At 38.5% G+C, this 27,717-nt stretch overlaps 1 protein-coding gene across 6 annotated transcripts; it reads left to right on the top strand.

Annotated features, from left to right (window-relative positions):
• The first annotated feature begins 427 nt into the window (after positions 1-427).
• LOC100645056 lies at positions 428-26,555 on the top strand. 6 transcript variants are annotated; one of them, XM_020866073.2, is made up of 12 exons: positions 428-3,076; positions 3,497-3,692; positions 4,994-5,158; positions 14,755-14,882; positions 14,980-15,105; positions 16,377-16,731; positions 16,856-17,027; positions 17,110-17,209; positions 17,294-17,468; positions 17,558-17,701; positions 17,983-18,156; positions 18,634-26,555. In XM_020866073.2, the coding sequence occupies exons 1-12, from the start codon at positions 2,693-2,695 to the stop codon at positions 23,058-23,060; spliced, it is 6,546 nt and encodes a 2,181-aa protein (XP_020721732.2). In that variant the 5' UTR covers positions 428-2,692; the 3' UTR covers positions 23,061-26,555. The 6 variants fall into 6 exon arrangements, with proteins under 6 accessions (XP_020721732.2, XP_048266918.1, XP_020721733.2 ...); XM_048410961.1 differs by having other exon boundaries at positions 429-3,076; positions 17,920-18,156; XM_020866074.2 differs by lacking the exons at positions 428-3,076; positions 3,497-3,692; positions 4,994-5,158 and adding exons at positions 10,516-11,094; positions 12,605-12,890 and having other exon boundaries at positions 17,920-18,156.
• The last annotated feature ends 1,162 nt before the right edge of the window (positions 26,556-27,717 follow it).

The raw sequence follows: 27,717 nt of genomic DNA, 5'->3' as shown, positions 1-27,717 counted from the left end.
CCGAACAGCAAAGCATAATCTTCACAGAACACAGTGAAAATACGCTGCAATTTCTGCTGCGACATTGACCATAAATGTTTCGTTTCTATGGTGACTGTATCTTGTACGCGACATTGGTATCGATCAAACGGGCATCGATTTACGTTGCTCGGTCAACTTCTCGATGATATTCGTTTCAAAATAAAAATTAAAAACCTTAGAATATAAGTGACAAATTCTGACAGTTTGAAATTAAAAGATTTAGATTCAGAAATTTAAATTTAAAATTTCAAAATAAAGAACAAGAATTTACAAAAGTTAGATTTAATATTAAAAAGTTCAAACTTAATTCAAATTCAAATGAAAATTCAATATTGAAATGCAGAATTAAAAAATTTGGATGTGAAATTTAATTATTCGTCTGCCGCTGAAGATATATAATTCTGGTTTCTATGTCCGATAAACGTTATTTCCAATCAAATGGACATTAAAGTGAAGGGTTCATTGAAACTTTTTGTTCATCGTGCACTGTCGTTTTAATTTCTTACTCCATAAAGAATATTTTATGCTTATCTGCACTCATGAGCACAGAAACGGGGTCCGCTTCTTCGATGAGCAGTTTTTTGTTAGGAAAAGGGTTATTGAACCGACCAGGTGAACGACTACTGCACACCCAGCAAGCATTTAAAATTCTAGCTGAGTATGCAGTACATTACATCGGCCGCGTTATCAGTAACAGTCGATAACAGTAGCGGTTTCGATGACCGCCTTGAAATCACACTTCCCCTCATGCCCCCTTATTGAGAATTTAAGCAAAACAAACAGAGCGTTATGTAATTAATTGTATAGTAAAAATCATTCCTTGTTAACAATCTTGCGCAATCTATGAAGAAAGGAAGTATGACTGGAGAAATAAGTAATACAAATTTTAATCTTTACTTTTCATTCAAATATTAACCATTTTATGAGAATAATATTTGTTTGAGAAGAAAAGGAAATATTGCCAGTATTTACTAGCGTAAATTTACTAGTGTGATTAACATACAAAGAGATCTTTGCGTTTTCGTTGGACACATGGCAATTATAAATAACGACAGCTGTTTCGTTTGTTGTGTACACCACCTCTGTCAACTAGTTGGTCGACGACGTAAGTGGAGGTATGGACTTAATGAAACGATTATCATCGCCGCCACTTCCAGTTGCGGTCTGGCCACCAGAAGCGAATTACTGGCCTCGCGATAAGGGTTACGACGCGTAGAGAATGCAATAAAACAGTCTCGAAAAATATTCGTCGACGCCAAGACTCGAAAGCTGTTAAAAAGACAAAAAATGTTAAGAATAAAAGCTGCTATTAATAAGAGTAAATTACAAATTAAAATCACGACAAGGAAACATAATAGTAATCTTAAATGTATAAACATCGTCTTTAAAAGTTTTGAAGTGGATATGTGTACTGTGATGACAACTGAAAAGTGAAATAAAATTTCTCTTAGAGATAGACACCCAATGACTCTAATTTAGTATTATAAATATCCCGCGCGATATTTGAAACTCTTTCTCGCGGAAGTATGGAACGTGTGACATTTAAATGTAACATAAATTTTCTGTATTAGTATTTTCATACGTGTGTGCATTAAGTCGCCGCTTTCGTTAAACGAATCCTAAACAAAAACCAAGACAACGCGTAATATATTTAATTTATTATTTCGAACTGCGATCAGGTGGTATTCGTATGGAATTGTTTGTAAATATTATTCCGCAATTTACAGCTCCTATTCTATCGACGGCGATAGTCGCTTTCATTTTATAAACGCAAATGAAAACGTGTGCGTTTCGAACGTTTCTTCAGCCTTGATTTTTGCTAATCGCAGTGGAAGCAATTACGAGTGCGCGTGTATTAAAAATGATAAATGTTAGATAATTTCAATTGTAAGAAGGCCATTCATTATCTACATCCTCATGCCAATGTCAAAGAAATATTGTCCTGCAATTTATTCGTTTATTTAATTACACTTGGTGAATTTTTATTATATCTTCATATGCACCACTTTGTGTACATTCAATTGTGGTTGCTGGTAATTTATTTCAAGCATTCTCGGCAATTAGCAGGCACAAAGAATAGAAATTTATATCTAACTAGTCATTCATATTTCTTCGCATTTCACTTCATTCTCTTAACAGTGACAAGTTTAGCAATAAAACAAATAAAGCTCTATAGGTCAACTTTACAAATTATAATTATATTCTATTGGATATTTCGTTTTAAATCTTTATCGTTTATTTGCCATTTGTTACAAGCAACAATAAATAAATAATTTAGTCCTAAATTGTTAATATCACTAGTTATTAAAGCATTGTGTGAAAGGTCCTGCTAACGAACTTTCGCATTGAAGTTGTCGAGCATTGTGTATTTGCAACTTGAAACGAGAGTAATAACCAAGAGAATGAGAAACTAACATTCTGTCACGTTGACACGCGCGAATTCCGTTTGAATGTGAAATGTTTTCCTGGCGAGTCAGACGTAAACGTATTCTCAATGCTCTCGCGGAACAATATTACTGACATTTCATAAATAATCAACTCTATTGTCAAAAGAGGTGAAACGATCGTACGCACGATGTTTCTTAAACCTCGTACCACCCACAAGAAGTTCCAGTGAGCTCGAATGACTATACTAATAAGTATAATAGCTTAACAGTCACGTTGATGAACCATGAGCTGTAACGTGATGCCTCTGAAGAAGTACGCGGAAATTAGTTACCGCGTGAAATGTGTGGCCGTGGAAAATGAGCGCGTGTTTGGTGACGTGTACGTCACACAACAAACACGAAATTTGCTGTATTGCGCAGATGGATATCAGTTTCCCTCGTTGTATAACAGAAGCAGACGCAATCTGATTCAGAGATCATGGGAAGGTCCGGATTTCATGGAATTGAATCGGAAAAAGCCGATCAGAAGGGCTAGTTGCACGCCGACCAAAGTGGAGAGAATAAATTTGAAGAGGTCGAAATCGTTGGGTGACACGTGGGACTTGATCGAAACTGATTGCAAAAATGCTAACAATTCGAAAGATGAAAATAGCATTTGCAAGCCGAAGGTAGGCTTTTAGAAAAATATTAATCTTTGTTCGGCACAGGTTAGATCATAAATAGGTTGCTGTCACCAATATCGAGTATTTTATTCTATAGGGATAAAGCAAAGAGAACAAGAGAAAGCTTTGTATTCATGTTTTATATCGCGTAAAAAATAAAATTATTCTTGTTATTTAGCAGTATTTTCGTAGAACTACAAATATTTGATATTTTGAATATGAAATGTAACACCTAATGAAAAATGTTTCAATGAAAAATAAAGGATGTGCTCTAATACTTTTTGCAGTTACTGTAATTGGGTAAAATATAGTAAAAATACCGCGTAAATGTAACTGAAAAAGTAATAAACGTAAAATATGTTTCTAAAAAATTTGGCTCTAAAATCCCCATGCAATGCAAATAAGTATATTATTTCTTTCATTCAGACATATCCATCACCGTTACCGAATCCACCCGAGAAAAAAAAAGGAACCGTGTCTTCGTTAGTTGATCAATTGTTGCTAGATATTTATGGATTGCCAGACGGTGACAGAAGGCGATCAGAAAGTGACTCGACAGCCTCATCCCTGAAGATACGTCCGCAACATCAGCATCTGCAGAAGGCGCGTTTACTCTGGAAAAGTAAGAGTAATTCAATAAGAGTTGGATATGTCGGAGAAAAGAATAGAGAGGTCGTGGGTGGTGGATAAACACGTTAGCTCGAGGACATTTATTGTAAAGCATATTTCTCCCAAAAGCACAGTAGCTACTCTTAAAAATAAAATTAAGGAAGAGAAATGGTTGGATACGTTCCAGTGGAAAGCATTTTATTAAAAGAAATACTAGCTTCTATTTTAAAATAAGAATACTTTTGCTGCATCGCGTGAAAAATCGCAATTTTCAACTAAATTTTTCGCGTTAATCACAGCGCCACTTCGTTTATGATATTTAAACGTAATTCAACGCATGAAGTTTGAAATGAAACCGGATTAGGCAAAGATACTTTGGCAGGAGCTGACGAGACAAGAGGTCGTAGAGACGAGACAGACAAGCGACCTCGTTGACTTCGAGGCACGAAGGTTCTTTGACTTGGAGTACTACTTTTTCCTCCTTTTTTTCCTTCTCTTTTTTTGAAGAAGAAGCACTTCTTTTATCTCTATACGCGATGCTGCTTCATTCTACTTCGTTGAACATGCATAAGGAAATACAGAGGAGAGATTACACGTCTTAAGCTAAAACATCACGAAAAAAACGTCGAAATGATCAAATCGATATAAATCGATATATATATTTATTTCATAAAAACATTAGAAACGCATTAAAACAAACAATTGTAAATAATTATAAATAAAGATGAAATATATATTTGATGGATCAATTTTATCTCCTGCTACGTGGAGAAATTAAATTACACGACATTTCATTAAATTTGTATAATTTATGCGTGACACGTGACAGTTATTCTTTTCAGATTCTTTTTGAGCATCTTACGTATTATAGACGATGAGTCGTTCCCTCAATTTCTACCATCTAATTTTTAACGCGAAAGTTAACATAATTTAACTTAGTTATCGAAAACTTTGACGAATTTGCGAGACGAACATGTTTCTGGAATGGCGAAAAGAAACAGTCGGAGGGAGTGCACGCTCATTTCATCGAAGTACGCGAGGAGCATAAGCGGAAGGGTTGGGAAACTTTAATCTTCGGACGCTGTGTACAAGGGGTGAGCCCTTTCGGGCCGTTATCAAGATTGCAACGCGAATTCAAAGATTTCTCCAAGTGTCTCGCCTTTTATCCGCGTCAGGATATAAAACACGCGACCCCCAATTTCGAAATAACCCCGTGCAATTCGGAATATTGTACGTGCTCCTTACACTATAACCCTCACAAGATTAAAAATTTCTTTCCTGCTCGTTATGTAATGCATGTTGAATTCATTTCAGGCGAGCACGAGCTTCATGTTTTAGTGCAGAATTTACGCGACCATATTAATCACACTGGTGAAATACTCATTCGGCAGTTGCGTCGTAAAGATTATCTCGCCACCAAATGTGAGAAACTATGCGCCATAATTACGGCTCACCTTCTGGCAGTCAGCCCAAAACGCGGTGAGTACACATTTTTAGAATTTTTACAATCTTGTTCTTGGGTTTTTCGAACTTCAAGCATGACATACGCGTACACTTGTACTTCGGTATTCCTTCATTTAGTTTTAAGTTAAGTGATCGTATCGTTTCATGATTTACTCGCATGACATTTATAATCACTAAAATTGGCTTAGGGGAAAAGAAGTAGCGTTTAAACAAACAGTAACGTTCTTCCAATGTCGACGATAATGTCGCTGGACAAACAATAGAGCTTCATATAATAGGGAAACACAGCTGTTCGCGTAGAGTTGCTTCAAGCTCCGTATTTCCCTTTCTGACAATAAAACCGTCGCCGCACAAAAGCGATCTTCGTGTTTCGTCTCGACGCGGGAAACAACCGCGCGATTTATACTGTCTCTTCGTTAACCGCTGGCAACTTATTGTTTATCTTATCGTCGTTTTGCATTTATAAATATGGAAAACAGTTGGAACAGGAATTCGGACCGGTGTTCAGATCTGTGACACAGATACGCAAATTATGTGCATTTTTAAGAAAGAAACAAAGTTATATTTTACGAACTTACAAAATTATTCTTATTAGAAATTGTAACACAATATTTTTTTGACACGAACTCCTATGTCTAATATCTCTAAATTATAAAGGGGGCCTTGGGTTCGATCGTCATCTATTTCAATGAAATTTGTTACGTCAATAGTTCTATATACAATGATTAAAACATAAAATTAATTAAGTTCAATATTTCATTTTCATAGTATGAAATTTTTGTAGTCAAAAAGCGTCACTAGATAATACGAAATATAATATACTGGAAATTAATTAATTAATAAGTAAATTCTATAATAAATACAACAGTATGTAAATACATTTTCTAGTCACTACTTTACTAAACAACTTTCAAAGTTCGTGTTTTACGCTGCGTCTGCTGCGCATGCCCGAAAATTCAAAGTTGTCGTCCAACTATATGGATTTTTGCTAGCATTTTTTTGCAGAAGGATTTTTTTACAGAAACCTTGATCTCCTCGCTATATTTGAAAAAAATGCAGAAAAAATAATACTCAGTACGTACTGTTATGAAATAAAATTACATTATTAACACGACCATGTTACACTGTAAATTCATGTCCATTTTGGAACAGGAAGGCATTGCTCTAAAATTGTTCATTCTTCAGAAAATGTATTATCGATACTTTTAATGTGTTATTATCATGGCGTATCGCGAAAAATATTACGGCTAATGGCCGACTCGTCCGGAAAACAAAGAGGGCCTTCTTTTTCACGTGGCACGACGCGCGCTCGGTGATCAATAATTAGACTTTGCCGCGCGTATCGTGCGCAACACGCATGCCCGGCGTGCGGTAAGTGCGGCTGAACCTCGCGGCATAGCGTCATTGATAAAGTTTTAATGATGTTGCGCCTGCGAACCGGAAATGCGGAACTTTCCTCGGTCTTCTCTTTAACTTTAGATCTGCATTTAGTGCGATGAACCCGTTACATCGCGCGAGCCGATGCACAACTAAACTGGCACGCTCCGACCACCAGGCAAACATTTCATATCTGTGTTTACCTCCAGTTTTGCATAGTTCGCTTATATCGTGTGATATTTTCACATAAGCAATTTTATGGTTGAGTTTTCACCACATGAACGAGCTGTTATACTTAAAGTCGCTGAAGTGTACTTAAATATACATTATAATGACATTAAAATTTAAAGGTCGTTTACTTGGCTTCACTTAATTTTTATTTTTTAGTAGTTAAATACGTATTTTAAAATATGTCAATTATTTTTGTCAAATGTAGATAACATTTCGCATTCTTTTTATTGGTATTGTCGTGCCTATTATTGAAATCCCTTTTTTTATTTGTCTTTTTTAGATGCTCTTGCACTGCAGTTTTTACTGTTGGAATTTTTCTTTTCGATGTCTTACGGCGGATCTCCTGTATATTGTATATGTGGGTTTTTTCATATTGCTAAAATTTCTATCTTCTTGAAAACAGTTCTGTGGTAGGATCATTTTTCTGTATGCTCCTGTAAACTTCTCTAAGTCCTCGTTTCATTTCAAGGAAGCTCCTGCAGTAATAGATTATTTTCCATGATCAATTTTAAATGAATCACTATTGTCAGAAATAGTTACTGAAAAAGGATCCTTCAGACGTAGTTAGATATTCCGAAAAGATGATTTTGGACAAAGTGACCACTAACTGCCTACAAAGTGCACAATGTCCCGGGCAGGTACTCGATCAGTGGATTGGTTCAACCTGACCTATAAAGGTCAGTTTCGACCTAGGTACACATAGAAATTGAAAAAGTAATGGATTCGAATAACCCTCGTGAAAAGTGCTGGGAGCCACACATCTTTCCATGAACCTTCGTGTGCGACATTTAATTTGGAAGAGCATCGTCGACTAAGTGCTTTGTGGTTCCGACTTCCATACTTCGTAAAGATATATATAAATAGTAGGATCCTTATTGATTTCAGATCCTAACTTCACCTAATTTGCTTAAATGTAATTATCTATATTAAGAAGTTTAAAACTACAACAATTCTTTAAAAAATATGCGAATGAAATGACTTTATATCTAATTGTTGATGTAATTGTTTCTCGTTCTCATTGTGTTTTAATCAATGAACACAAATAGTTAATTAATAAATGCATTTTTAAGGACATTTTCATTCTATATGCAATATCGATTTTTGTATTTATATTACTCAATCTTATAATTTTTCTCCTTTAATTTTTGCATTGAACAGATTGTTATCTGAAATAGGAATATGATAGACATCTCAAATAATTTCATTTAGTGTTCAAAATAGGTTGTTTTAATATTATATGCAGTAAGTACGATGAGTACGGCGAATAAATTATTTGGGATCTAGTCTAGGTAATCAAAAAATCATAAATATTTTTCTGGAACGAGTTTGTACATAACAGTTTGTAATTCTACATTATCGACTTACGAAGAATTAATCTCCTTCCTGTCAGTTATCAATTTATTAGTTTTTACTACCGATTTCACCGTTCCTTTCACTACGATCCTGGTCATGGTATTCGTTTTACTCGGGACAAGATGACGCTTTCGTCGAACAATTTTTCATCCTTAACTCGAGAAACTTATCGACCTCGCACAATTTTTCAAACACAGCTTCTAAACTCTGTCCTTTGCCGGAGTGCTTCAATGGGTCAACCGAGCGTGCAAAATATTAAGTAACTGTTTCCAAGCCATTACCCCGATGTGCTTGCAAAAGCGGCAAAAACATGGTCTTGCGAAATGAGCGTATCTGCTGAATATATCCGCGCGGATTATGCGTTGATGATTGCATCGATTATCGTGATACCCCTGGCTCGCGTCACGCAGAAAATGCAATTTTTTTCACGTAAACTGTATACACCAGTTTAGTTTTTATATTTAATTCACAACAGCTCAACCTTTATCTTTTAACATGTTTTAAATATTAAATTCTAGCGTTAAATTATTCAAATATTTCGGATTATATTTTGATATAGATTACAATTCTATCATCTCGAATTTTAATCTACAATTTTATTTGGATTATTATATTCTATCTCGAGTCATGTATTAAACTTTCCTTTTTGCAAATAAGAAAACAGAAAGCTGGTAAAAAAAATATTTCTTTCGGTTTCACTAAATAACTACACGTCAAAATTACTAACATTGACTTGGAAGTATCATCCATTGGAACTCGACGATGATGATGGACAGAAAGAATAACCCTGGAAGCTGAAAATAAGCGGTTAGACGAGACTCCAGCTGGATTGAAACGAATTGAATTGGGTCGAATTCGCGCGAAAAGGATCGCGTGTCTCAATCGAATATGGACTTGCAATGTAGCATTGTTGATACGGACAAAGGTAATTCTATCTACAAACGCTAAGCTCGTCTTTAATTCATATTCGATCAGATTTTCCATATACGAGATGGGTGTCCTGGAAACGCGATCGAAAAACGTCGATAACTTAAATTTTTCCATTTTCGTCGTTTCTTCCTGTTGGTTAGTTGTAAAAATGAATCATATTGCTGATATCTTGACATTGTTGTTAATTATTTCCGACAGTTGTCAATATCAACGATAATGCCTAATATTAATGATCATTGCTTCTGATTGAAAGAAAACGAAACGATATACATAGTTCTTTCACATTGCTATTCTTTTATCAGAAGCAAATATTTCCATGCGCATATTTCAGACTCTCAATATTTAACTACGGAATGAGTTATCATAAATTTGACTATAGAGTGAATTTTGAAACTCCCAGAAACCTCATTAAATTTGAATGAAACAGATATGTAATGTTGGGGGAGAAAAATAGGGGGAGAAAAATAGAATGGTTCATGGTAAAGTAGATTATCAAGTTCATGCACAATGTATGTACGTAAATACTAGTTCGTTAACTATGCGGCAACGATTCGTATCAGTTAGAACACATCAGTTCACACGCTGGCAAGGTTATTAATAATGTAGAACGGAACACGAGCAATATAGCATTACAAAAATAACAGCTATTTTTCAGTTTTTATCTTGAGAGCTTTATTTTATACTGAAGAGGATCGTCGAGATAGACACTATATCCATGAACGTATCTGATGGCCTTAGTCTCTTCGTCGTGTTGTTACTGACTCTGACGACATTTCCGACTGACCCATAAAGGACCGAGTCGATAAGTTCATCGATCCAAGGAACATGGCTTTGTTGTGTACGCGGATTAAAATCGACTGCTGCACCGCGATATGACGTGGCGATAGAATCACTTACTTCTACTGTCGCGCACGCTACGGAAATACTCATTTATGATGAAACATTGCAATAAAAATAAGTGAAAAGTTAAAAACTATCTTCAAACGAACACAATAACGAGAAGCAACGTACAAAGATAACAAAAGTCATTGAAAAAACTGCAATAATTTCTCACGACGACTAGGGTAACTCTATTTAAGGATACTCATTTTCCTAACAGAAGAACTCTCAAGGAAAGTACAAGAAGGAGAAAAAGAAAGATAATGGAAGAGCTCCTCCAATTATTCACTCGCAGCACTCGTCCAACAACGAAGAGAAAGTGTACCCCGAAGTATTCGTGGAAATGAAAGATAGCAGCAGGACAGAACAGGAATAATCGCGGTAACGTTGTCGAAGACGCAAGGGAAAGAAGGTAATAACCGGATTCGAGCCACCCCTACGGAGCGGTCACGGCATTCCCGTTGGCCGCGAAGACGTTAGCGCACGCGAGCACCCCCACAGATACAAATTCCTCTCCAGTGGGGTGGTGCGGGGGCGTTAGCGCATGCGATCTAACGGGAGTGGCTTGATCGCTAAGGCTGCCACAGCGAACGGTTTGTGGAACGGCTTCAGTATGCCTATTGCAGGGTTCCACGAGACAACTACCCCTCCCATATACGCCAGGCACCGTAGTTATTTTCACGGCGGACGTACGCGCGCGCGCGCGCATCTCTGTGCTTCCACCGGCGTAGTGGTCGTTCAGCTAACTCGACGTATTCGTCTACGACCACGTCGTTGTCGTTGTCCTGATTGTATACTCTCACTCAGTACAATTGTCCATAAAAAAGAAAGTTTGGTCTGAATCAAAAAGTGAAACATCACGTCGTGTGCATTGTCGTTACAGTGCGTTGTATAAATTCCAACGATTTGTGTGTCTCTATACCCTCGACTTCTTTTTTCTTTCTCTCTCCCTCTCTCTCTCTTTCTCTTTCTCTCCCTCTGTCTCTCCCCCACGTACATAAGAGGGTGAACCAGTACGCGTCAGTGTCGGAGGTGTGCACTACGGGGATGTGCTTTTGGTGAGTGTTCGAGGAACGTGTGTGCTCAGTGACACGAGGCCAGATGCGTGATACGACGTGCGGTTTTCCCGAGGACAAGCCGTCCACTTCACGTTCACGACGTTGATTCGCGCACTGACAATGGTAAGACGTCCCTGGAGCAGTCTCGCGGGGATGTGTTTTGGTAGCTTCCTTGACCGCGTCGAAGCACGTTGATTTATCGAACGACAATGATCGTACCTGTGATCGTACCTTCGAGTACACGCGAACACAGGACGAAGGGAAAGAGGACGTTGAAAGTTTCGTTAAGTTCTATTGCTTCTCTTTGCTTGGAACGTTCTATTCGGTAGAGGAAGGGGGACATCCTTTTCCTTGGCCAAGAAATAAGTAGGCCTTCAAAGAGCGGAGAAATCGATGTGTATTCAACGGCTGAATAGGATTAGATAAATCAAAACGTTCGATACACCAGTTTGACCGATGTTAATGCCTCGTTTCAAGCTGCGATTCGCTGTGAACGTGTACGTGCTCGCATTGATGTTGGTTCGTACTTGTGTACGTGTTCGTGGGGTGCGTAGCAACCATATGCAGCCTTTTAGACCATTCTCTAAGTTTTTTCGGATGAATCTAGAAGATATTTATCAACTTTTTCAAACGACCTTTTGCTATTTTTATCGTTAACTCAGTATACTTTGAGCATTATTAAAAATGTCTTCACTTTATGAAGAAATTTATATTGAAAATAGTTATGTGGTAAACTTATTCTTTTTATTTCCAACGCAGTCTAAGGACAAACCGCTTTTATCTTCGATAATGATATTCGAATCTGTTAACTTTTCATCGTCGCCAAATGATTTATATTATACTAAAAATTTTCGTTCCATTGGAAGACTAGAGATTTCCAATGTATACGTTACACTCCGTGCGTCACATGCTTTCAATTGAAACACTGATAACCAATCGATTTGTCCCAGTATCACCAACTTCTTCGTAGAATTGAGCGCGTGCATTACGTATCAGTGGTACGTCCGCATTAAACGCTTTGTAACAGGTGGTATACTTCATGTAGACGCGATTAACAAAAACCACGCTGAGAACGCGGTTTCGTTTGTCATCAGGATCCCGATCTAGAAAATTGCTCGTGCTTTCTGAAAATTAATGCTTTCAAGCTGACCATTCCTTAATACGCTTTTAAGAAATTAATAATTCCTTCGTTATTTTTAACAGTGGAGTAGCTATTTAAGTTCGTTTGTTCTCTACAATACCTAAGCTTTATGTACATTCCACCATTTGAATAAGCAAAAGGCACATATGTTAATAATCGGCTCCTCTCGGTACATATATGGTTACCTATTATTTTATCAATACACAGCATATTCGTAACCGTAACTAAAGGAATTTCTTCGTTCGATTTTCACATATAGTTCTCGAACGCTATCGTATACGATACGTGCGTGTTGGATAATAACGGCTAGTTGTTCTGCTCATAACTCACGGTGTATCAACTTTTCAAACTGGTCGACAACCATGACGTATCAGCGTCGACCGCAGCGTTATCGAGGAGAAACTTCCCTTGAGATCGAATGCGCGTAACGCCGACAAATGTTATTTTTAGAGAAGGTTTTGCTCGAGGTAAACGTTGCCATCGGGATTTCAGACACGTGATAAAAATGCATCTCGCACGACAGAAGGTTCGCAGAGCGCGACTAGCGAACATGATCCCGAGGAAATAAGCAGAAGGTCGACGGATCATGAATCACGAAAACGGCTGAAAGGCGGCTGCACTGCGTACAACAAGAGGCGGCTGAGGTGAAAGTGACGATGAAGAAGAAAGAGCGGCGTTCCTAATTGGAGAATGAGCGGATTTTTCAACTCCCTGAAAAACTTCGCGTCAGGAGCCGCGTACGCTGCCAGCTCTGCCTCGAAGTACGAAGAATTGGAAGGTGAACAAAACAATTTCAACGTCCGGTGCATGTGACTGTCTCTGTGTGCTCCGTTTCTCAGCAAATGGGAATCAACGTTTGGTTTCGTTTCGTTCGACTGTGCATGCGAATTTCAATTAACTTCCGCTTCACGACTTTACGTTTCAAAGCTCTGTTTTTGTTTCGGCTGAATCGCTTTTGCTTTGAAAACGAGATCACCGAATGCGATGTGATTTCATTTTTCGACTTGATTCGAAAGCGCCGTAATTGCTGCTTGATTCGTTCGCCACTGATCGAAATAGGATTTTTAAATATAGATAGAGTCAGACTCTTGGGCGATTCTTTACGATCGACTATGGTAATATTTATTGTGTAACTTAAACGTTTGCCGAGATTGATACGATGCTTGCATTGGCAACTTCTTGGAACGATGGAATGTAACTTTGTCTCCGTCGTTCCGAGAGTCAACAACGATGCTTTTGAAGGAGTCTTTACTCTTGTATTAGTAACGGGAAATATTATTTCGTTGTGTAAATTCGAATACTTTTTAATTGTGTACACAACAGAAATCTTAAGTTACGCTTCGCTGATTATGAATTTCCTCCTAAGGCACATAAATTCCAAGGATGCAAAGTATGTACCCCCACAAACTACTAGAAATTCATGAAACGTTTGACGATTGAATAAGTTAGAATCGAGTTTCTCGAAAAGTTGATCACACGCACTGGCGTCGTACTTTATTACAAGTCGAACGAGTCTCTATTAATGGACTTTTCGTTCAAACAAAATCCTGCGGTTCAAAAGGAAATTCGGTTACGTGTACTGGGTGATTCGAGTTACAGAATTTACGGAATTTATCCTTGGACAACAAAGGGATAATGGAAATCAGTTCACATGTGTATTTGTAATACATTCTGATAGACGAGTTATAGATTTTATATTTATCGGAGCGCGATTGCAAAATTTATAATGAGGCATATGGCTATTTCAACTTGTTGACGCTAAATACATTTATTTAGTTAATGATTTCCTATTTAACTAAATTAGATTTTAATGTAAACATGTTCCCCTCATTTTAATCCGTAATAGGTTGAGTGATATTTCGTACCTGTACTTAAAAAGAAAAGAAAAATGTTTGTGTGGAACAATAAAAGTAAGGAGACATACATTTAGGGAGTAATTAAATATATGTTAAATAAATATACTACTATATGTTCATTAATATATTTATTAAAAAATAAATTTTCAAGTTCAACTTTCAAAAATTCAAAATTTTGAATGGGGGTTTTACAAAATCGAATGAATCAATCGTAAAAATATCGGCGGAGTTCAAGTCGTCCACGCAGAGTGTGTCATGTATCCGATTCGAAGATTCACGACGGCTAATTAAATAATAGGTTTAACGACGATAAAGCCGTCTGGCCGATAAATGTATTAATATGCTTCGAGGTTTCATGATGATCGAAGCATTCAATTCCGATTTAACTGTCCATCTTTCGTCGTTTGTTCTGCGCGACGCCTTGTGTTAGATCTGACGTTTAATTGCAAAACTTCGTAAACCAAGTTGAATGGGAGTTGACATTTCGATCAAATTACAGATATTAACGTTTCTGTTTGTTCAACGCAATTTATACTACTCGAGCAATTTAACGAGTGCCTGTGTACTCTCTATCCTCGATCCTCTCGTTTTTCATTTTGATCTTCAATGTTTAACAAGTTCCATATTCAGTTAGAGGATTGTTACTTGAATATCTTTGTATTTTTCTCTATATTTTTCGTTTCACTTCTTTTAAATTTCATTGTATTCATAGCAACGTCGAACTGCTGTTTGCACAAATTTCTTCATCAACCCCAGATATTTCTCGAGCATAAATTGAATTTACAGTCGAAGACACGAAGATGAGATTTAGCCTGACGCCGCAACCAGGAGAAAGTGGTTTTATACAATGGCTGGACGCGATGAAAATGGTTGCCAGGTTACCAGGAGGAATTCCGCCGGAATTTCGAAAGAAGGCGAGTATCAGACTAGATTCCAACATCTACAAGCTTATTGTCCTATAGAATGCATCCTCATTTCTCTCTATTCTCTTTTTTTCTAAATATTTCACAGTTGTGGCTGACATTGGCAGAACGTCATTTAGAGCAGCGCGGCGTAGATTGGAAGCAGGCTGAAAAGATCTGCTTCAACGAGTGGAGCAATCCTGACGATGAAGAGCTTGGTATACAAATCGTTAAAGTAAGGCTGCGGAACGTACATACTTTTTATAACAGTTGCCCATGTACATCGGTGTTCTTATGAACTTCTTGCTCACCATCTCTGGCTGTCGTAATGACGATAGCGATATGATTTTTTGAGAGCAATACCTAAATTTGAAATGTAAATATATATCCATGTCTTTTTATTTTTCTCCGTGTATATATTGTTGTTTTTACATCTTTAATTGACGCATTTTTTATTTGTTTTATCATTAACGAGTGTTATTAAGTACAAGTTTATTTAGATAGCGAGGAAGAAATAATTTTCCGTTGCTTGTTAACTAATACGTTTTCAAACTGACTACTAATAAATACCTGTTCGTCGTTCGTTTACTGAATTATTCACTCGCCGTATAAATAGCTATTAATATTTTTTATCGCTGTCGTCAAACAACGTTCCAAACCACGCACTTTAAATATTTCCCAACTTCCAAATAGCTTTCACTCTCCGTTACTTTTCCCACGTTCCAACCAAATACTTTCCAAATAATCTTCGTTTACAGAACGAAAACAGTCGAAATCAGTTTTCCATTCACATTTCACATGTCCACGAAAATCTGACACCACTACTACGATTCCTTCCTTATACTCGCCCTCGTTCTTCGTATAATTTCGCGCAATTAAATTTCGATCATCAATCACTTCGACGCCGAGCAATTAAGTGTCGCCAATGAGCCTTCCAATTAACTCGCTTGCGACGAGAAAAACTGACCTTTAACGAATCTGGCCCAGTCACCAGCCAGCTCGTTTCATTTTCCTTCGGTCTCAATCGGAATCGTAATTCGTCCCGTTAGAGTTCCATAAGTATAAAATCCTATGTACACCGCTTGTTATAAATATTATTGCTATTGGAAAACTAATAAATTTTATTTTATTAAGTATTCCACATTATAAATATAATTATGAATGGTTCACGAAATAGTGATTAAATCAAACCTAATCCTGTTTGAACACTTGTACAAGCTATTTCTGAATATACTACGCAATATATTTTGAAATTTCATTAGCACTGTAATATGACATTATTGTCGTGATTATATTGCTAAAATTTGCAACGAATCTGAACATGTATATAAATCAGAAATGTATAGAAACGTCGAAGATCATGAAAATATTTGAATAGTCAATTATCCACGATTATGTTATATTAGTAAGTCATAATTTTAGAATTTTATAATATTGAAGCTTAGGTGATATTGCACGTACATGTACGCCGTATGTATATACACTGTATTTGAACAAAATTTTTAGGACCTACATAGAACGGGCTGCAGTCTGTTTTGCGGTGCAGCTGGCAGAGACAATCAAGCGGTGCTTCGTCGAGTTCTGCTCGGTTTCGCCCGATGGAACAAGTCCGTCGGCTATTGCCAGGGCCTGAACGTGTTGGCCGCCCTCGTTCTGCAAGTAATGGATCGCGCCGAGTCCGCCGCGGTGAAGGTGATGATCTACTTGATAGAGGGTGTCCTGCCCGAGGGTTACTTCGCGGACAATCTCCGTGGCCTGTCGGTCGACATGGCGGTATTTCGAGATCTCCTCCGGGCCAGGCTGCCCAAGCTCTCGAAACATCTGGAGGCGCTGCAGAACGACGCGAAGGACAAGGCGACAGGTAACCAAACTGGTTGTGCAATCGTAACTCTCTGTTCAATTCAGTTGTAGGGACTGCGAGATCGGTCCCAGGGGCGTTGTACTGGCTTATCTTATTCGCGAAAAAACAACAAAAATTTGTTCAGGCAGCAGTTACGAGCCACCTCTGACGAATGTGTTCACGATGCAATGGTTCCTTACTCTTTTCTGTCACTGTTTGCCACAAGAGGCTGTCCTGCGCGTATGGGACCTCATATTTCTCGAAGGAGATGAGATATTGCTTAGAACCGCACTGGCCATCTGGGAAGGACTTTCCGAGTAAGTAGAATCGGATTAAATATCTATAATTCTATAACTTCGTTTGTTCAGTTACATATAGAGTGATATTATTTGGTTTCAGTCGTATTATGACGGTGACATCGGCGGACGAGTTTTATAGTATAATGGGAGTGCTGACAAGGGAGATGCTCGAGTTCACGGATACTAATAACCTCATAAAGGTTTGCCAGAACCTTTTATAGAATTATTGAAAGAATTATTAGATCGAATACTTGACGAATGATATAATTGTGTCACTTTGATAGAATATCATTAGTATGGGATCTCTGCATGGTGTAACGGGGCTAAGAGAGAAACATAGATACAATATCACTCCTTGGGCAAGAAAATTGAGCGACGACGAGGACAGCGACACGGAGGAGGATGAAAGGCTGGCCGTGGCTGCTGCGATGTTCAGTATGGCACAGCGACTGAAGAAAGGTACGAAATAAAAATACGTTAACATTGTAATCATTGTACCGTTATGATATTAGCTGTGGTTGTTTCACATCGTAAAAACATGTTCGCAGATCGTATACCTCAAACGATTGGAGCGCTGCAGGCAATGGCACCCAGCAGCGACCGAGAACGGCTCGCTTTAGACATTACTACTTTGAAACAGCAGTACGCCAAGCTACGCGAACGTCAACGACAGGCGCATATTATACTTTCTGGTAATTACAGATTCTAATCATAGAATTAAATGTATTTTGCTAAGGTTTAAGGCACGATAAATCATCTCGTTTCCTCCATCGCTTTTGAGATACGTGCTTGACATAAATGTTTCGCATATATTAAGGCATTTGACAGTAGAATAAGACCAATGGAAGTATGTCTGTTGCAAATTGAACGGCTACAAGAATGCATATGTTACTTTTTTTTCCTGGCGCAGCTGCATGTGCAAGGCAGACCATGGTACCACCTCCTACTTCTCAGGCCATGAATCATCTTTTAGTGGGCAAAAGTGCGCTCGTGAGTGGGAAGAATCGACCCCTGAGCCTACCTTCTGGTGCTGCAACGACGAAGATAAGACCTACGACGCTAAATCAAAACCGAAGAGACAGACAAGGCGTCACGCTTCACTGGAAAGACACCAAAAAACCGAAGCAGAAACCCTCGAATTTACCAGGTACAAATAACACGAACAATACTTCCGTAAAGTGTTTTTATAAGATTTGTTTGCAGATAGCAGGTAAATTTCTGTCTTTTCTAATTCACTTGCTAGTTTTTAAATATGTTATTTGACAAAATAGTTTACTTATTGATTAAAGGTAATGAAGCACCGATAAATGGTAATACAGGAAACTACAGGTTGTATTCACATGTATCATCAGTTGGTAAATATTTCTTACCAACAGTTAGTTTGTATCTGCTTTACCTACGATAGAAAGGGAAGTATCCTTGAAATTAAATAACATGCTTTGCATTTACACCACTGATTTAGCATGTATGTGTTAATTTAGTATTATAATGAAACAACAAGAAGCAGATAAATAAAAATTATTATAAAACTTTAATGAATTGACAGAAATATCTCGTCCTTTATGATAATCAATTTGAATTGAAGTGTATATAATGGGCCAATATACCTTCATGTACCTTTCAGAAACGGTGGAATGCAACGTTGTAACAATGCAATCCACAGAAGCTGAGCTGGCTTCTCCGAAGCGGAGTAACGGTGACAGTGATAGCGACAGCACATCGACGGAATTGTGCGACGAACCGGACCGTCTCAGTGACGTTGACAGCGAAGACCTGACGTCAGCATCCGAATCCTGTGTCGTCGGAACAGACGAGGAGAAGAGCTCTCGAATCACTGGATCACCGATTCGCGACAAGCCACTCGATCGTTCGTTTCTCGAGGAGAAGATAGAACCAATCAACGTCGAAGATTCGAAGGACTCGAAAAGCTCCGAGGAAAACCTTGGTGACATATCAATCGCTAAGATCACCGACCAAATAAGACGATTATCGGCAGAGGATGACAATAATTCCATGGTTCCTCAAAAATTTAGCGTGCAGAGCAAAGAATCACCGGAAGAACAATCGACGAAAGAATTGAAAAAAGAGAAATCCATATTAGATCTATCTATAGATTACACTTCCGATAGTAATATCGTTAAAAAATCGTCATTGAACTCGAACGAGTACGACTATCTAGGTTTCAGTGGCAGTAAGATCAGTTCGAAAGAAGATGAAGTATTAGTGCACGAAAGGCATCGATCTAAACAGACAACAAACGAGATTGTAGATATACCTCAAGACGAAGTTGCGACAATCAAGAAAGACCAAACTGAAGACAAGATAACTACGACTATGAAACAAGATTCTTTAAACATATACTTGGATTATTCAGCATCCTTGGACAAGAAATACGATAGAATCACAGATAAATCAAGCCTCGATGTAGAGATAGAAAATGAAATTAGGTCGGATCGATATAAAACATCCTTCGATTTCTCTAGTAGAATATCTTTGGACTTGAAACCGTATGAAACTTCAAAAATAGGAAGTTTAACCAGTGACACTGCAGACACAGTGAATACTGAAAGAACGCTTTATGGCAAGGCCTACGTTGGACATCTTCCTATTTCACCTGTAACAGTTGATCAAAAATTAAGCAAAGTGACACCCAGTACACATACAACGCATAATACTACTGTATTAACTCCTGAAACGCCTGAAATTCTACATAAAACGTTAGAGAACACATCATATAACGATAGAATACAAACGAAAATATATTCAGACCTAGTGAAGAGTCCTAAAACACCAGAAAGCAACAAATCATTCAGTTCAGGTGAAACCATGGGACCTGATTCAAAACCATCGAGTCTGACAGTTAGCCCAAGGACGCCGGTTAGATCAGAATCTCGAGATTTCTCTATGGACAAATCGCTGTGTTCGTCAGTTAGCTCAGACTCGAAGACTTTGGTTCTTCGTTCCGCAGATTCAGACAGTACGAGGGACAGCACGAAAACCGACGCGAAGAAAATGTATGAGATTTCCAATTCGGCGACACCTATCAGCATGGACTCGTTGCAGAAATCAGAAGCCAGCCCAAAACTAGTCGTGAGCAGCTCCAGTGAATCGTGTAGCCCGAGTAAATTAAAGTCTTCCGAGAGGTCGTTCAGTTCGGACCTGCAATCGCCAATAAGTGCCAACTCCATAAAGTATACCTCGAATTTCAGTAGACGGGGCCAAGATGACGTGTCAGGCTCGCCAATGGACTTGAGCAGCGCTACCTCGCCGTTTTATCCGATCTCGAATCCGAATCAAAAAACTCCGACGTCCCCGTACAGTGTTTCTAGAAGAAGATCCAGTTTGGACAGCAACGAAACGTCACCTGAACAGAAATCGACCAGTTCGAGGGAGTCGAACAAGTTCCTAGGTTATCAGTCGACATTTGACTCTCCCATAAAGACGTCTGATATGAAAGATGTAGACGGTATAGCACGAAAGGGTGACACATTCGTCAGACCAGAGTTCATCACGAGGAAAGAAGACTCGAGTATTAATTTGACAGATAGAAGAGTCAATGTTAGTGATGTTAAGTATTATCAAACAACGAGTACGGATTACTATCGCAAGGATAAGGATATTTTAGATGACGGAGGGGATGATCCGTCATCGGAGAAAGACGTGGTACCTTCTTTGCCTCAGGAGAAGCTAGATAAACATTATTTGAACTATCGATATAGAGATAGATCGAAGTTGTTGGAAAGAAGTTCAAGCAGTTTAGACAGTAGGAGGTACGCTGATATGAAGTCATCAGCTTCCACCGATGAATTTTCAACGTCGATCGCGCAGAAGAGATCCAGTGACATTTTAGAAGATATTAAACACTTGGAAGCGAAAGCAAACGATGGGTCGTCGGATAATGGGATGTTGACGAAGAAGAGCAGTTATATTTGGGAGGATATGAAGAATTTAGAGGCCAGGAGGCAAGATACCTTTAGTGATTCAGCGAGGAACTTCTCGAAACATCGTCTGGAGATACCAGATATAAATATAACCGGAGAAAGCAGAAAATCGTACGTGGTACATCCGAAGATTAATATCGACGAAAATAGCGACAGCATATTGAAGACCATGGCCTGTGGTAAGAGTAACGGCACAGATGATGGCAGGGAGTCGAAGTTGGGCGTGTGGACGAAGGTGAAGCCTCGTAAAAAGAGTGACAATGGGCGGAGGAACAGCGACAGGGCGTTGAAGATCATTCAAGAAAACTCCGCTATACTTCAGAAGATTCTTGCGTGTCAGGCAAAAAAGCGTCTGCCAGACCTGGAGGAGATATCGAAAGAAATTACCATTAGCCCTATAAACGAGGAGATTTCGAAGATCTTTAGTCCGATATTAGAGAAAATGGGATTAAACGAACACGAGATTAACGAGGAATTGGCGAGAATCAATTTCAAGGATTTCGACAACATGACCGCTACCAGTGTGTCCGAGTTTGATGCAAAGATTAATGAGGAATTATCGAAGCTTTCTCTGATCGACGAGACGGAGCAGATGGACCATTTCGACGTGGACGAGGTGATATCCCACGAATACTTGAACACGAGAGAAGCTCTAATAGATCGCAAGATAAACGAGGAATTGTCGAAACTATTGGCGAACTACGACGATCATTCTCCAGCTAGTATGGTGAGTTTGGACAAAGGACCATCCAGCCAGAATATTAGCGAAATCGAAGGACTGGATCTGTCCAGTATTTCAACTAACGTATTTTCCTATAAATCATCCAATGACTCCATTGACACGAGAAGCGACTTAGGCTCGACGCAGGAACCGTCCATTCCCGTTGACAAGTTTCCGAAATATACGGCATACGCCGTACCGAAGTATCACGTGGACGATTCGTCACCTAAAAGCGACATAGACATCTACAGAGAATTGGAGAAACTCGATAAGATCTCTTCCGCACAGGTGTTACCAGATCCGACTCTGGAGCTTCCACAAAAGGAATTGTCCTCAATTCCGTACGTTCCAAATACGTCGCCCTTCAAGGATGTGTCACCATTGAGGTACACTTCCAAGCCGGCCCAATACGACACTTCACCCCTGAAGACCTCTTATGATCCCTACAAGACCTTCGACTTCAAGCCCAAGTTGTCACCTAAACACGTTTCCACTAATCCATTTGTGTCAGCTACGTATGAGAAACCTGTGGTGGATACCGCTTTCGAGTACATTAACCATAAACCAGAGATCTCGATCAACACGTATGATCTACATTTGAAGAGTCCAATGATGACGAAAGAATCGCTAGAGTTTCGTGTCAGATACGACGATGATCCAGTCAGAGAAGTTAACACCGATTACATGTCTCTCCAGCCAGAAAGTAGATCGATCACTACCACGAGCAAATCTCCTTATTTCAGCAATGGAAATACCGAACCGTTAACGCCTACGAAATATATTTCTAAGGAGGAGAGAATCTTGGATACTGGTGGTACCTCGTTTTTGGATTATCCCAGCGAATCTCCCGAGCTTCTTCGTCGAAAATACAACGCTTTGTCTCCTAAGGAGTACACTCATACCAAAAGTACGACGGATTATGATAGACACTTAGGCACGTTACCTCCTATAGAACCTGGAACAGAGACAGGATCGTATTTACCGACAAGACACCGAGATTATCATTCTCTATCACCGAATCGTCAGTTTCCTGATCACTTTCCTTCTACTATCAATCATCACTACACCTCGAAACTTTCATCAGGTCTCTCTGACGAATCGAAACGACCGGTTTCTCATCCGGAATTCCCTGGCAAGATGAATTTTGGGAAATATGCAGAATTACCCGATAGAAGTTCCAGCAGTTACAAGAAATCATCTCTTAGTTTAGGAAACATAGGACACTCGAGTAAAGGAGCTGATAATAACTTCAACACTGTGACCAGTCCAAAAACGCAGTTCAGTCCCTTTCCCGTTAGAAACGCTCCTAGGAAGCCGAAAGAACTCACGCTGAAACTGGGCCTCTATTCGCCCAAAAGTTCTGATATAGGACAGTTAAAAAGGTCATAGTGTAGGATGATAAAAATTCTGCTTCTGGTTTATCGCGTTGATTTATCTGTTCTAAATGGTTGTTTGTTGTTGATTCTGCGAAATGTATCACATGAATTGTCCTTGTTAAGGGAATGTTCGCATTGACAGTGACTACGATATTACCAAAATGGGCCTAACTTATCGTTTGTGGTGCCTGATGTTGCCAACAGCTGAAGCTAATTGTTACCAGCGTAACACGTTATATGAGTTTATGCACGGATATCGATCGTAGAAATTGCGAAGTCTGCCTTCATCTGACACGAACGTACCATGATTACGACAAACGATTGTTTGTTCTAAGTTGGCGTATCTTGTCTAATATCTTGTCGGTTATTAACACATTCCCTGTAGATTATATTTCTACAGATGCTTGGAAAATTTAAAGATACAAAAATTCATGGAATACACACAGTATCCGTTATAATATTTGATGGATGTAACAAATCTCTGCTTAAGCATGTGTTCCTCCAACCGTATCCATAAGAATATGGATTTATATAAAATTATCTACGACGGTGTATAGAAGGACGTGTCAGAAGAAAAGGCATGACTTCGAGGATATCGCTCAACGAAATGAACGTTGAACACGAGTTTCACGATTTATCGCATACTTACTCTTTAATGTTAATCATTAACTCGTTTCCTCAAACATTTATAGTCTACGAATGTTGAGTAATTAAAAATCATTTTTTTTTTTCCATGAGCTCTGCTTCATACAGCTTAACACACAAAAATCTCTTCGATGTAAAAATACAAATAGAAGAAAAAAATATAAAGTGAAGAGAAAAGAAGAGAAGCTTGTGAAAATAGCGTACAAATCCTTGGCGAAACGTACTCGTGCGATTTCTAATGCAATGCCTTCAATCTCCCTCCAATCACGCAGGAAAAACCTCGTTATTGCGTCTCGATTATTCACTAAATTTACGCTAAATAGTCTGTGGAAGCGCACGAAATTTACTAGTGGAAGAAAGAGGAAAGTAAAAGGAAAAAGGACGAGGGGAACGTTATAAAATGCCTTCCATTCCTTCGAACGCGATTCGCTTTACTACGGTAATCTCGCATGCGATCGTAAATCATGACACTGATCGCGAGACCGTGGTAACGTGAAATTTCCTTCGAACAGATACGATATATAATACAACCACATAGATTGTATAAAATTATAGAAGTTGTTACGACGGAGCAGCGATATAGAGCTTAATTTGTCCGTACGTTTTGCGCAAAACCTAGACGTGCAGTGGGCGTATCGTTTAAGTAAGGATCGAGTAAGTACCATTATTCGAGGCTAGAGACACAAAAGAGGCAGTAATTCAGAAAAACAAATTGTACATAACTACTTAGACGTTAATTGTATATTATTAAACAAAAAGAGGTTGGAAAGAGAAAGAAGAAAATGGGGTTGTGTGGAGGTTGAGAGTCGTTCTAAATCTTTTTATATAAAAAAAAAGAAGTAGTATTTTTAGATGTTTCTAATATGAGATAAATCTTCGTATTGTCGCTATCACTGAACGAGCTTAGCTGACAATGAGCTACGCTTGTCGCGAGAACGATCGTTCTTTTTGCATATTCTTTGTTACCGGTACGACTGAAAAGGAGGCAATCCATTGTTTCAAATGAATTCAAATTTAAAATGGTCTACAAGTTTAAAGAAAAATCTTTCAATTGAATATTATTCAGTTACTTTTATAATATATATTATATATATACATATATATCTTTTAAACTATAGTATCTTTTATATAATTATATATCTTCTATAGAGGATCGTAACGCGAACCTCTATACACCTTCAATCGATATTTTATAAATACAGGTTTCATTCTATTGTAATTTGAACTGTCGTTCAAGTCGATAATCAGAAATTTCAAAATTGCCACGAAGGTAATCTGACAGACAAGAAATAAAAAATCTAATCTCAGAATTCTGGAACATGCGTTAACGAGATAACACCACGGAAAGAATATACATAGGCTGATAACATGCAATTTATTTTCATCGGCTTGCATAGCGATATAGATGACAGTCTGTCGACCATTACGTCCAATTTAATCACTGATGGCAGGTAGAATCGTCAATTCGCAATTCGACGCGTGCAGATTTTTATACGCAACGGTTGAGCTGGAAGAAACATAAACTCGACGGTTAACTAGAAGCAGAAGCGAAGATCGTCGATAAAATTTACCGAAGTAGCTGGCTGCGTTAATGTGCCTCTGCGATCAACCCGCGTCAAGTTTCGGCTAACTTACAACGACATGTCGAGAACTTGGACAAGCAAAAAAGAAAAAAAGAGAAAATATCTGCGCATCAAGAAAACCAGAAATTCTTTTCGACGTCGTGTGACATCGGTTATAGTTCTTTTTATCTACGTCGATTACTCTAAGAAAAAAAAAGTCACGCTTGTAGACAAAATTCTACGCGTATTATAAACTAGCTTCTAGATACAACTCGCTAATTTTATCGCGAAGAAGAGATAATTCTCAAGATAATTCACAGTTACCACGATCTACGAGAAAACATGTGAATCATGGCACGCGAAGCTTATGCGATAACTTTGCACTCGATTAAACGATGCATAAAAAGAAACCTTTTCTCCTGCGTAAAGAAATTGTAATCGTAAGTACGAATCAGCGTTGTCTATGATGTTACAACATAATATTTTTCATGGCCAACGAGAACGCAGACGAGGAATGGCCGTCGTCATGTTCTTCCGCTGATGAGCAAACAAATCCAGTGAAACGAATTCGTTTCGGAAGCCTGTGAGGGATAGAAAGTATTCGTAAAAGGTGCTTTAGCGAGGCATTTGGATGCGTTAGGTAAACAAACAAGTATAAAAACTATCTAGGACGTAGGTAGCTGGTAAGGAATCGATGATATATCGTTTGTTCGTTGTGTTTTGCGAATGGTCGTTTTCGAAGGGCGGAATACCGCATGGTTCACGTTGATTCCCAGTATTCGGTTCGTAATAAATTCGGTTTACTTCGTTTGTAACGACTTTCCGGATGTATCGTTGATCCGACAATATAACAGGCGTTCTTGATTCGTTTTCTAAGGTTACTTTTTAACGGCAGGAGCATTTTTTAACGTACATACACAAGTTAACACATGAAAATTATCGTAACAGACAGCAGTCCGAGTTTTTTCTACGCAGGTAATCGAAAGGGAAAAACGTAATCGGAAAGTGAAAAAATGAAGGGCGTGTTAAGCGGAATGTTGCCTTCGTGTGGCGATCGTTGCGGAGAACGTGATTGTTACGAGAGGGCACACGAGTCCTATTAGAAAAAAGTCATTTATAAAGAAATGTTATATTTACAAAAAAAAGGGTATGTATGATGTTGTTACGTGACGTTTTGTGAGACGTTGTTGTAAATATCTATCGGTACGAGAACTATGCCAGATATAAGACTGTATATTTGAAGAGCATAGAGATGTAAGTCGTTATGAATAAAAAATAAACGGAACAAATATATTGAGGAATACACTTTGTCCTGATGTTTCTTCGATTTTATATGGAACCGGGATAAATTCCTAGTATTGAATAACATTCACGATATCCTTTAATAAAAATACCATTCCGTTCCTAGAATTTTCCTCTATCAGAAAGGGAAACAATATTCTATTTTAACATGGAGCATTTCGCTTCGCTCGCAAAGGGGTATTAAAAGAAGAAAGAGGAGGAAAAAGAGAGAAAGAGAGAAAATAGAAGAAACGAGCAAGGGAAGAAAAATAAAATCTATCGTAGAAAATAGGTTGAAACTTATCGACTAAAAAGCTCTTGCCATACCTTTTTCCGCGAACAGTACCACCCCGATATCTTGCGCCAGAGTGGACATTTCATTTCGTTAACACGATTACGCGTATTCATGCGCAGAGTATCGTGAACTCATTTTAATTGGGATTACGTTTCAATTAAAACTCTGTTCCCCATTAGGTGGTAGCGTTGAGTTTTGGAGAATAATTGATACGAACAACACGTTATCCGATTGCGAGGCCGGATAAAATATGCATGTTTACCAATCAAAAGGTGTCCAGTGTTATACACCTGCTCGTTCTCTCCTCCCTGGATAAATATGCGACTACTATGGGTTCTTTGGCTGGTAACGTGCGACTGTGTGTACGTATGCGCCGTACGAGATGTATATAACTGGCAAACACTGATACCTTTGAGTTGGCCCGAATGAAATTTTAATGACGCACAAAATCGGAAACCTATTCGCCTTTCGTCGATTCTCTGTTGTTTTGTGCGGTGGTTTTACACCGGCAACACCCCGGGCGACCACGTTTTCATTCATAAATTAAAACGTGTTCGCAACAATTACATTTCGCCCCGCTCCCCGTGTGAATTAATCGGGCGAATTTTATCAAGCGCCCGCTGATTTTTATTTAACGTTTGTCCGATATTTGTTTCGGAATTCCTTTCATATTGAAATCCTCATCAGCCCGATTTTAAACGTTTTAACGTTTCCCTCAGGAATTTTTCTATTAACCACCGTTTCGTCGCTCAAGGATCTATTTTAATTTTCCCGAGTGCCTCAGCAAATGGGCTTCTTTGAATTCGGATATGGAATTAAAATTAAAACTCGATATTACTCGATAGGTTTCTATCCATGTTATACAAATATATTGAATTGTAGTGGCG

This window comes from Bombus terrestris, chromosome 12 (assembly GCF_910591885.1).
Source record: "Bombus terrestris chromosome 12, iyBomTerr1.2, whole genome shotgun sequence".
NCBI lineage: Eukaryota > Metazoa > Arthropoda > Insecta > Hymenoptera > Apidae > Bombus > Bombus terrestris.
Note: the sequence above shows the minus strand (reverse complement) of the source record. Positions and strands in the feature narration are given on the sequence as shown.

What these genes read in the sequence shown, in the direction of transcription:
- LOC100645056 (XM_048410961.1), top strand. Translation starts at nt 2,693, where the DNA reads ATGAGCTGTAACGTGATGCCTCTGAAGAAGTACGCGGAAATTAGTTAC. An exon ending in CGCGAAGGACAAGGCGACAG is followed by an intron (nt 16,732 to 16,855) that starts GTAACCAAACTG and finishes AAATTTGTTCAG; the next exon opens with GCAGCAGTTACGAGCCACCT. An exon ending in GGCGCATATTATACTTTCTG is followed by an intron (nt 17,702 to 17,919) that starts GTAATTACAGAT and finishes TTCCTGGCGCAG; the next exon opens with CTGCATGTGCAAGGCAGACC.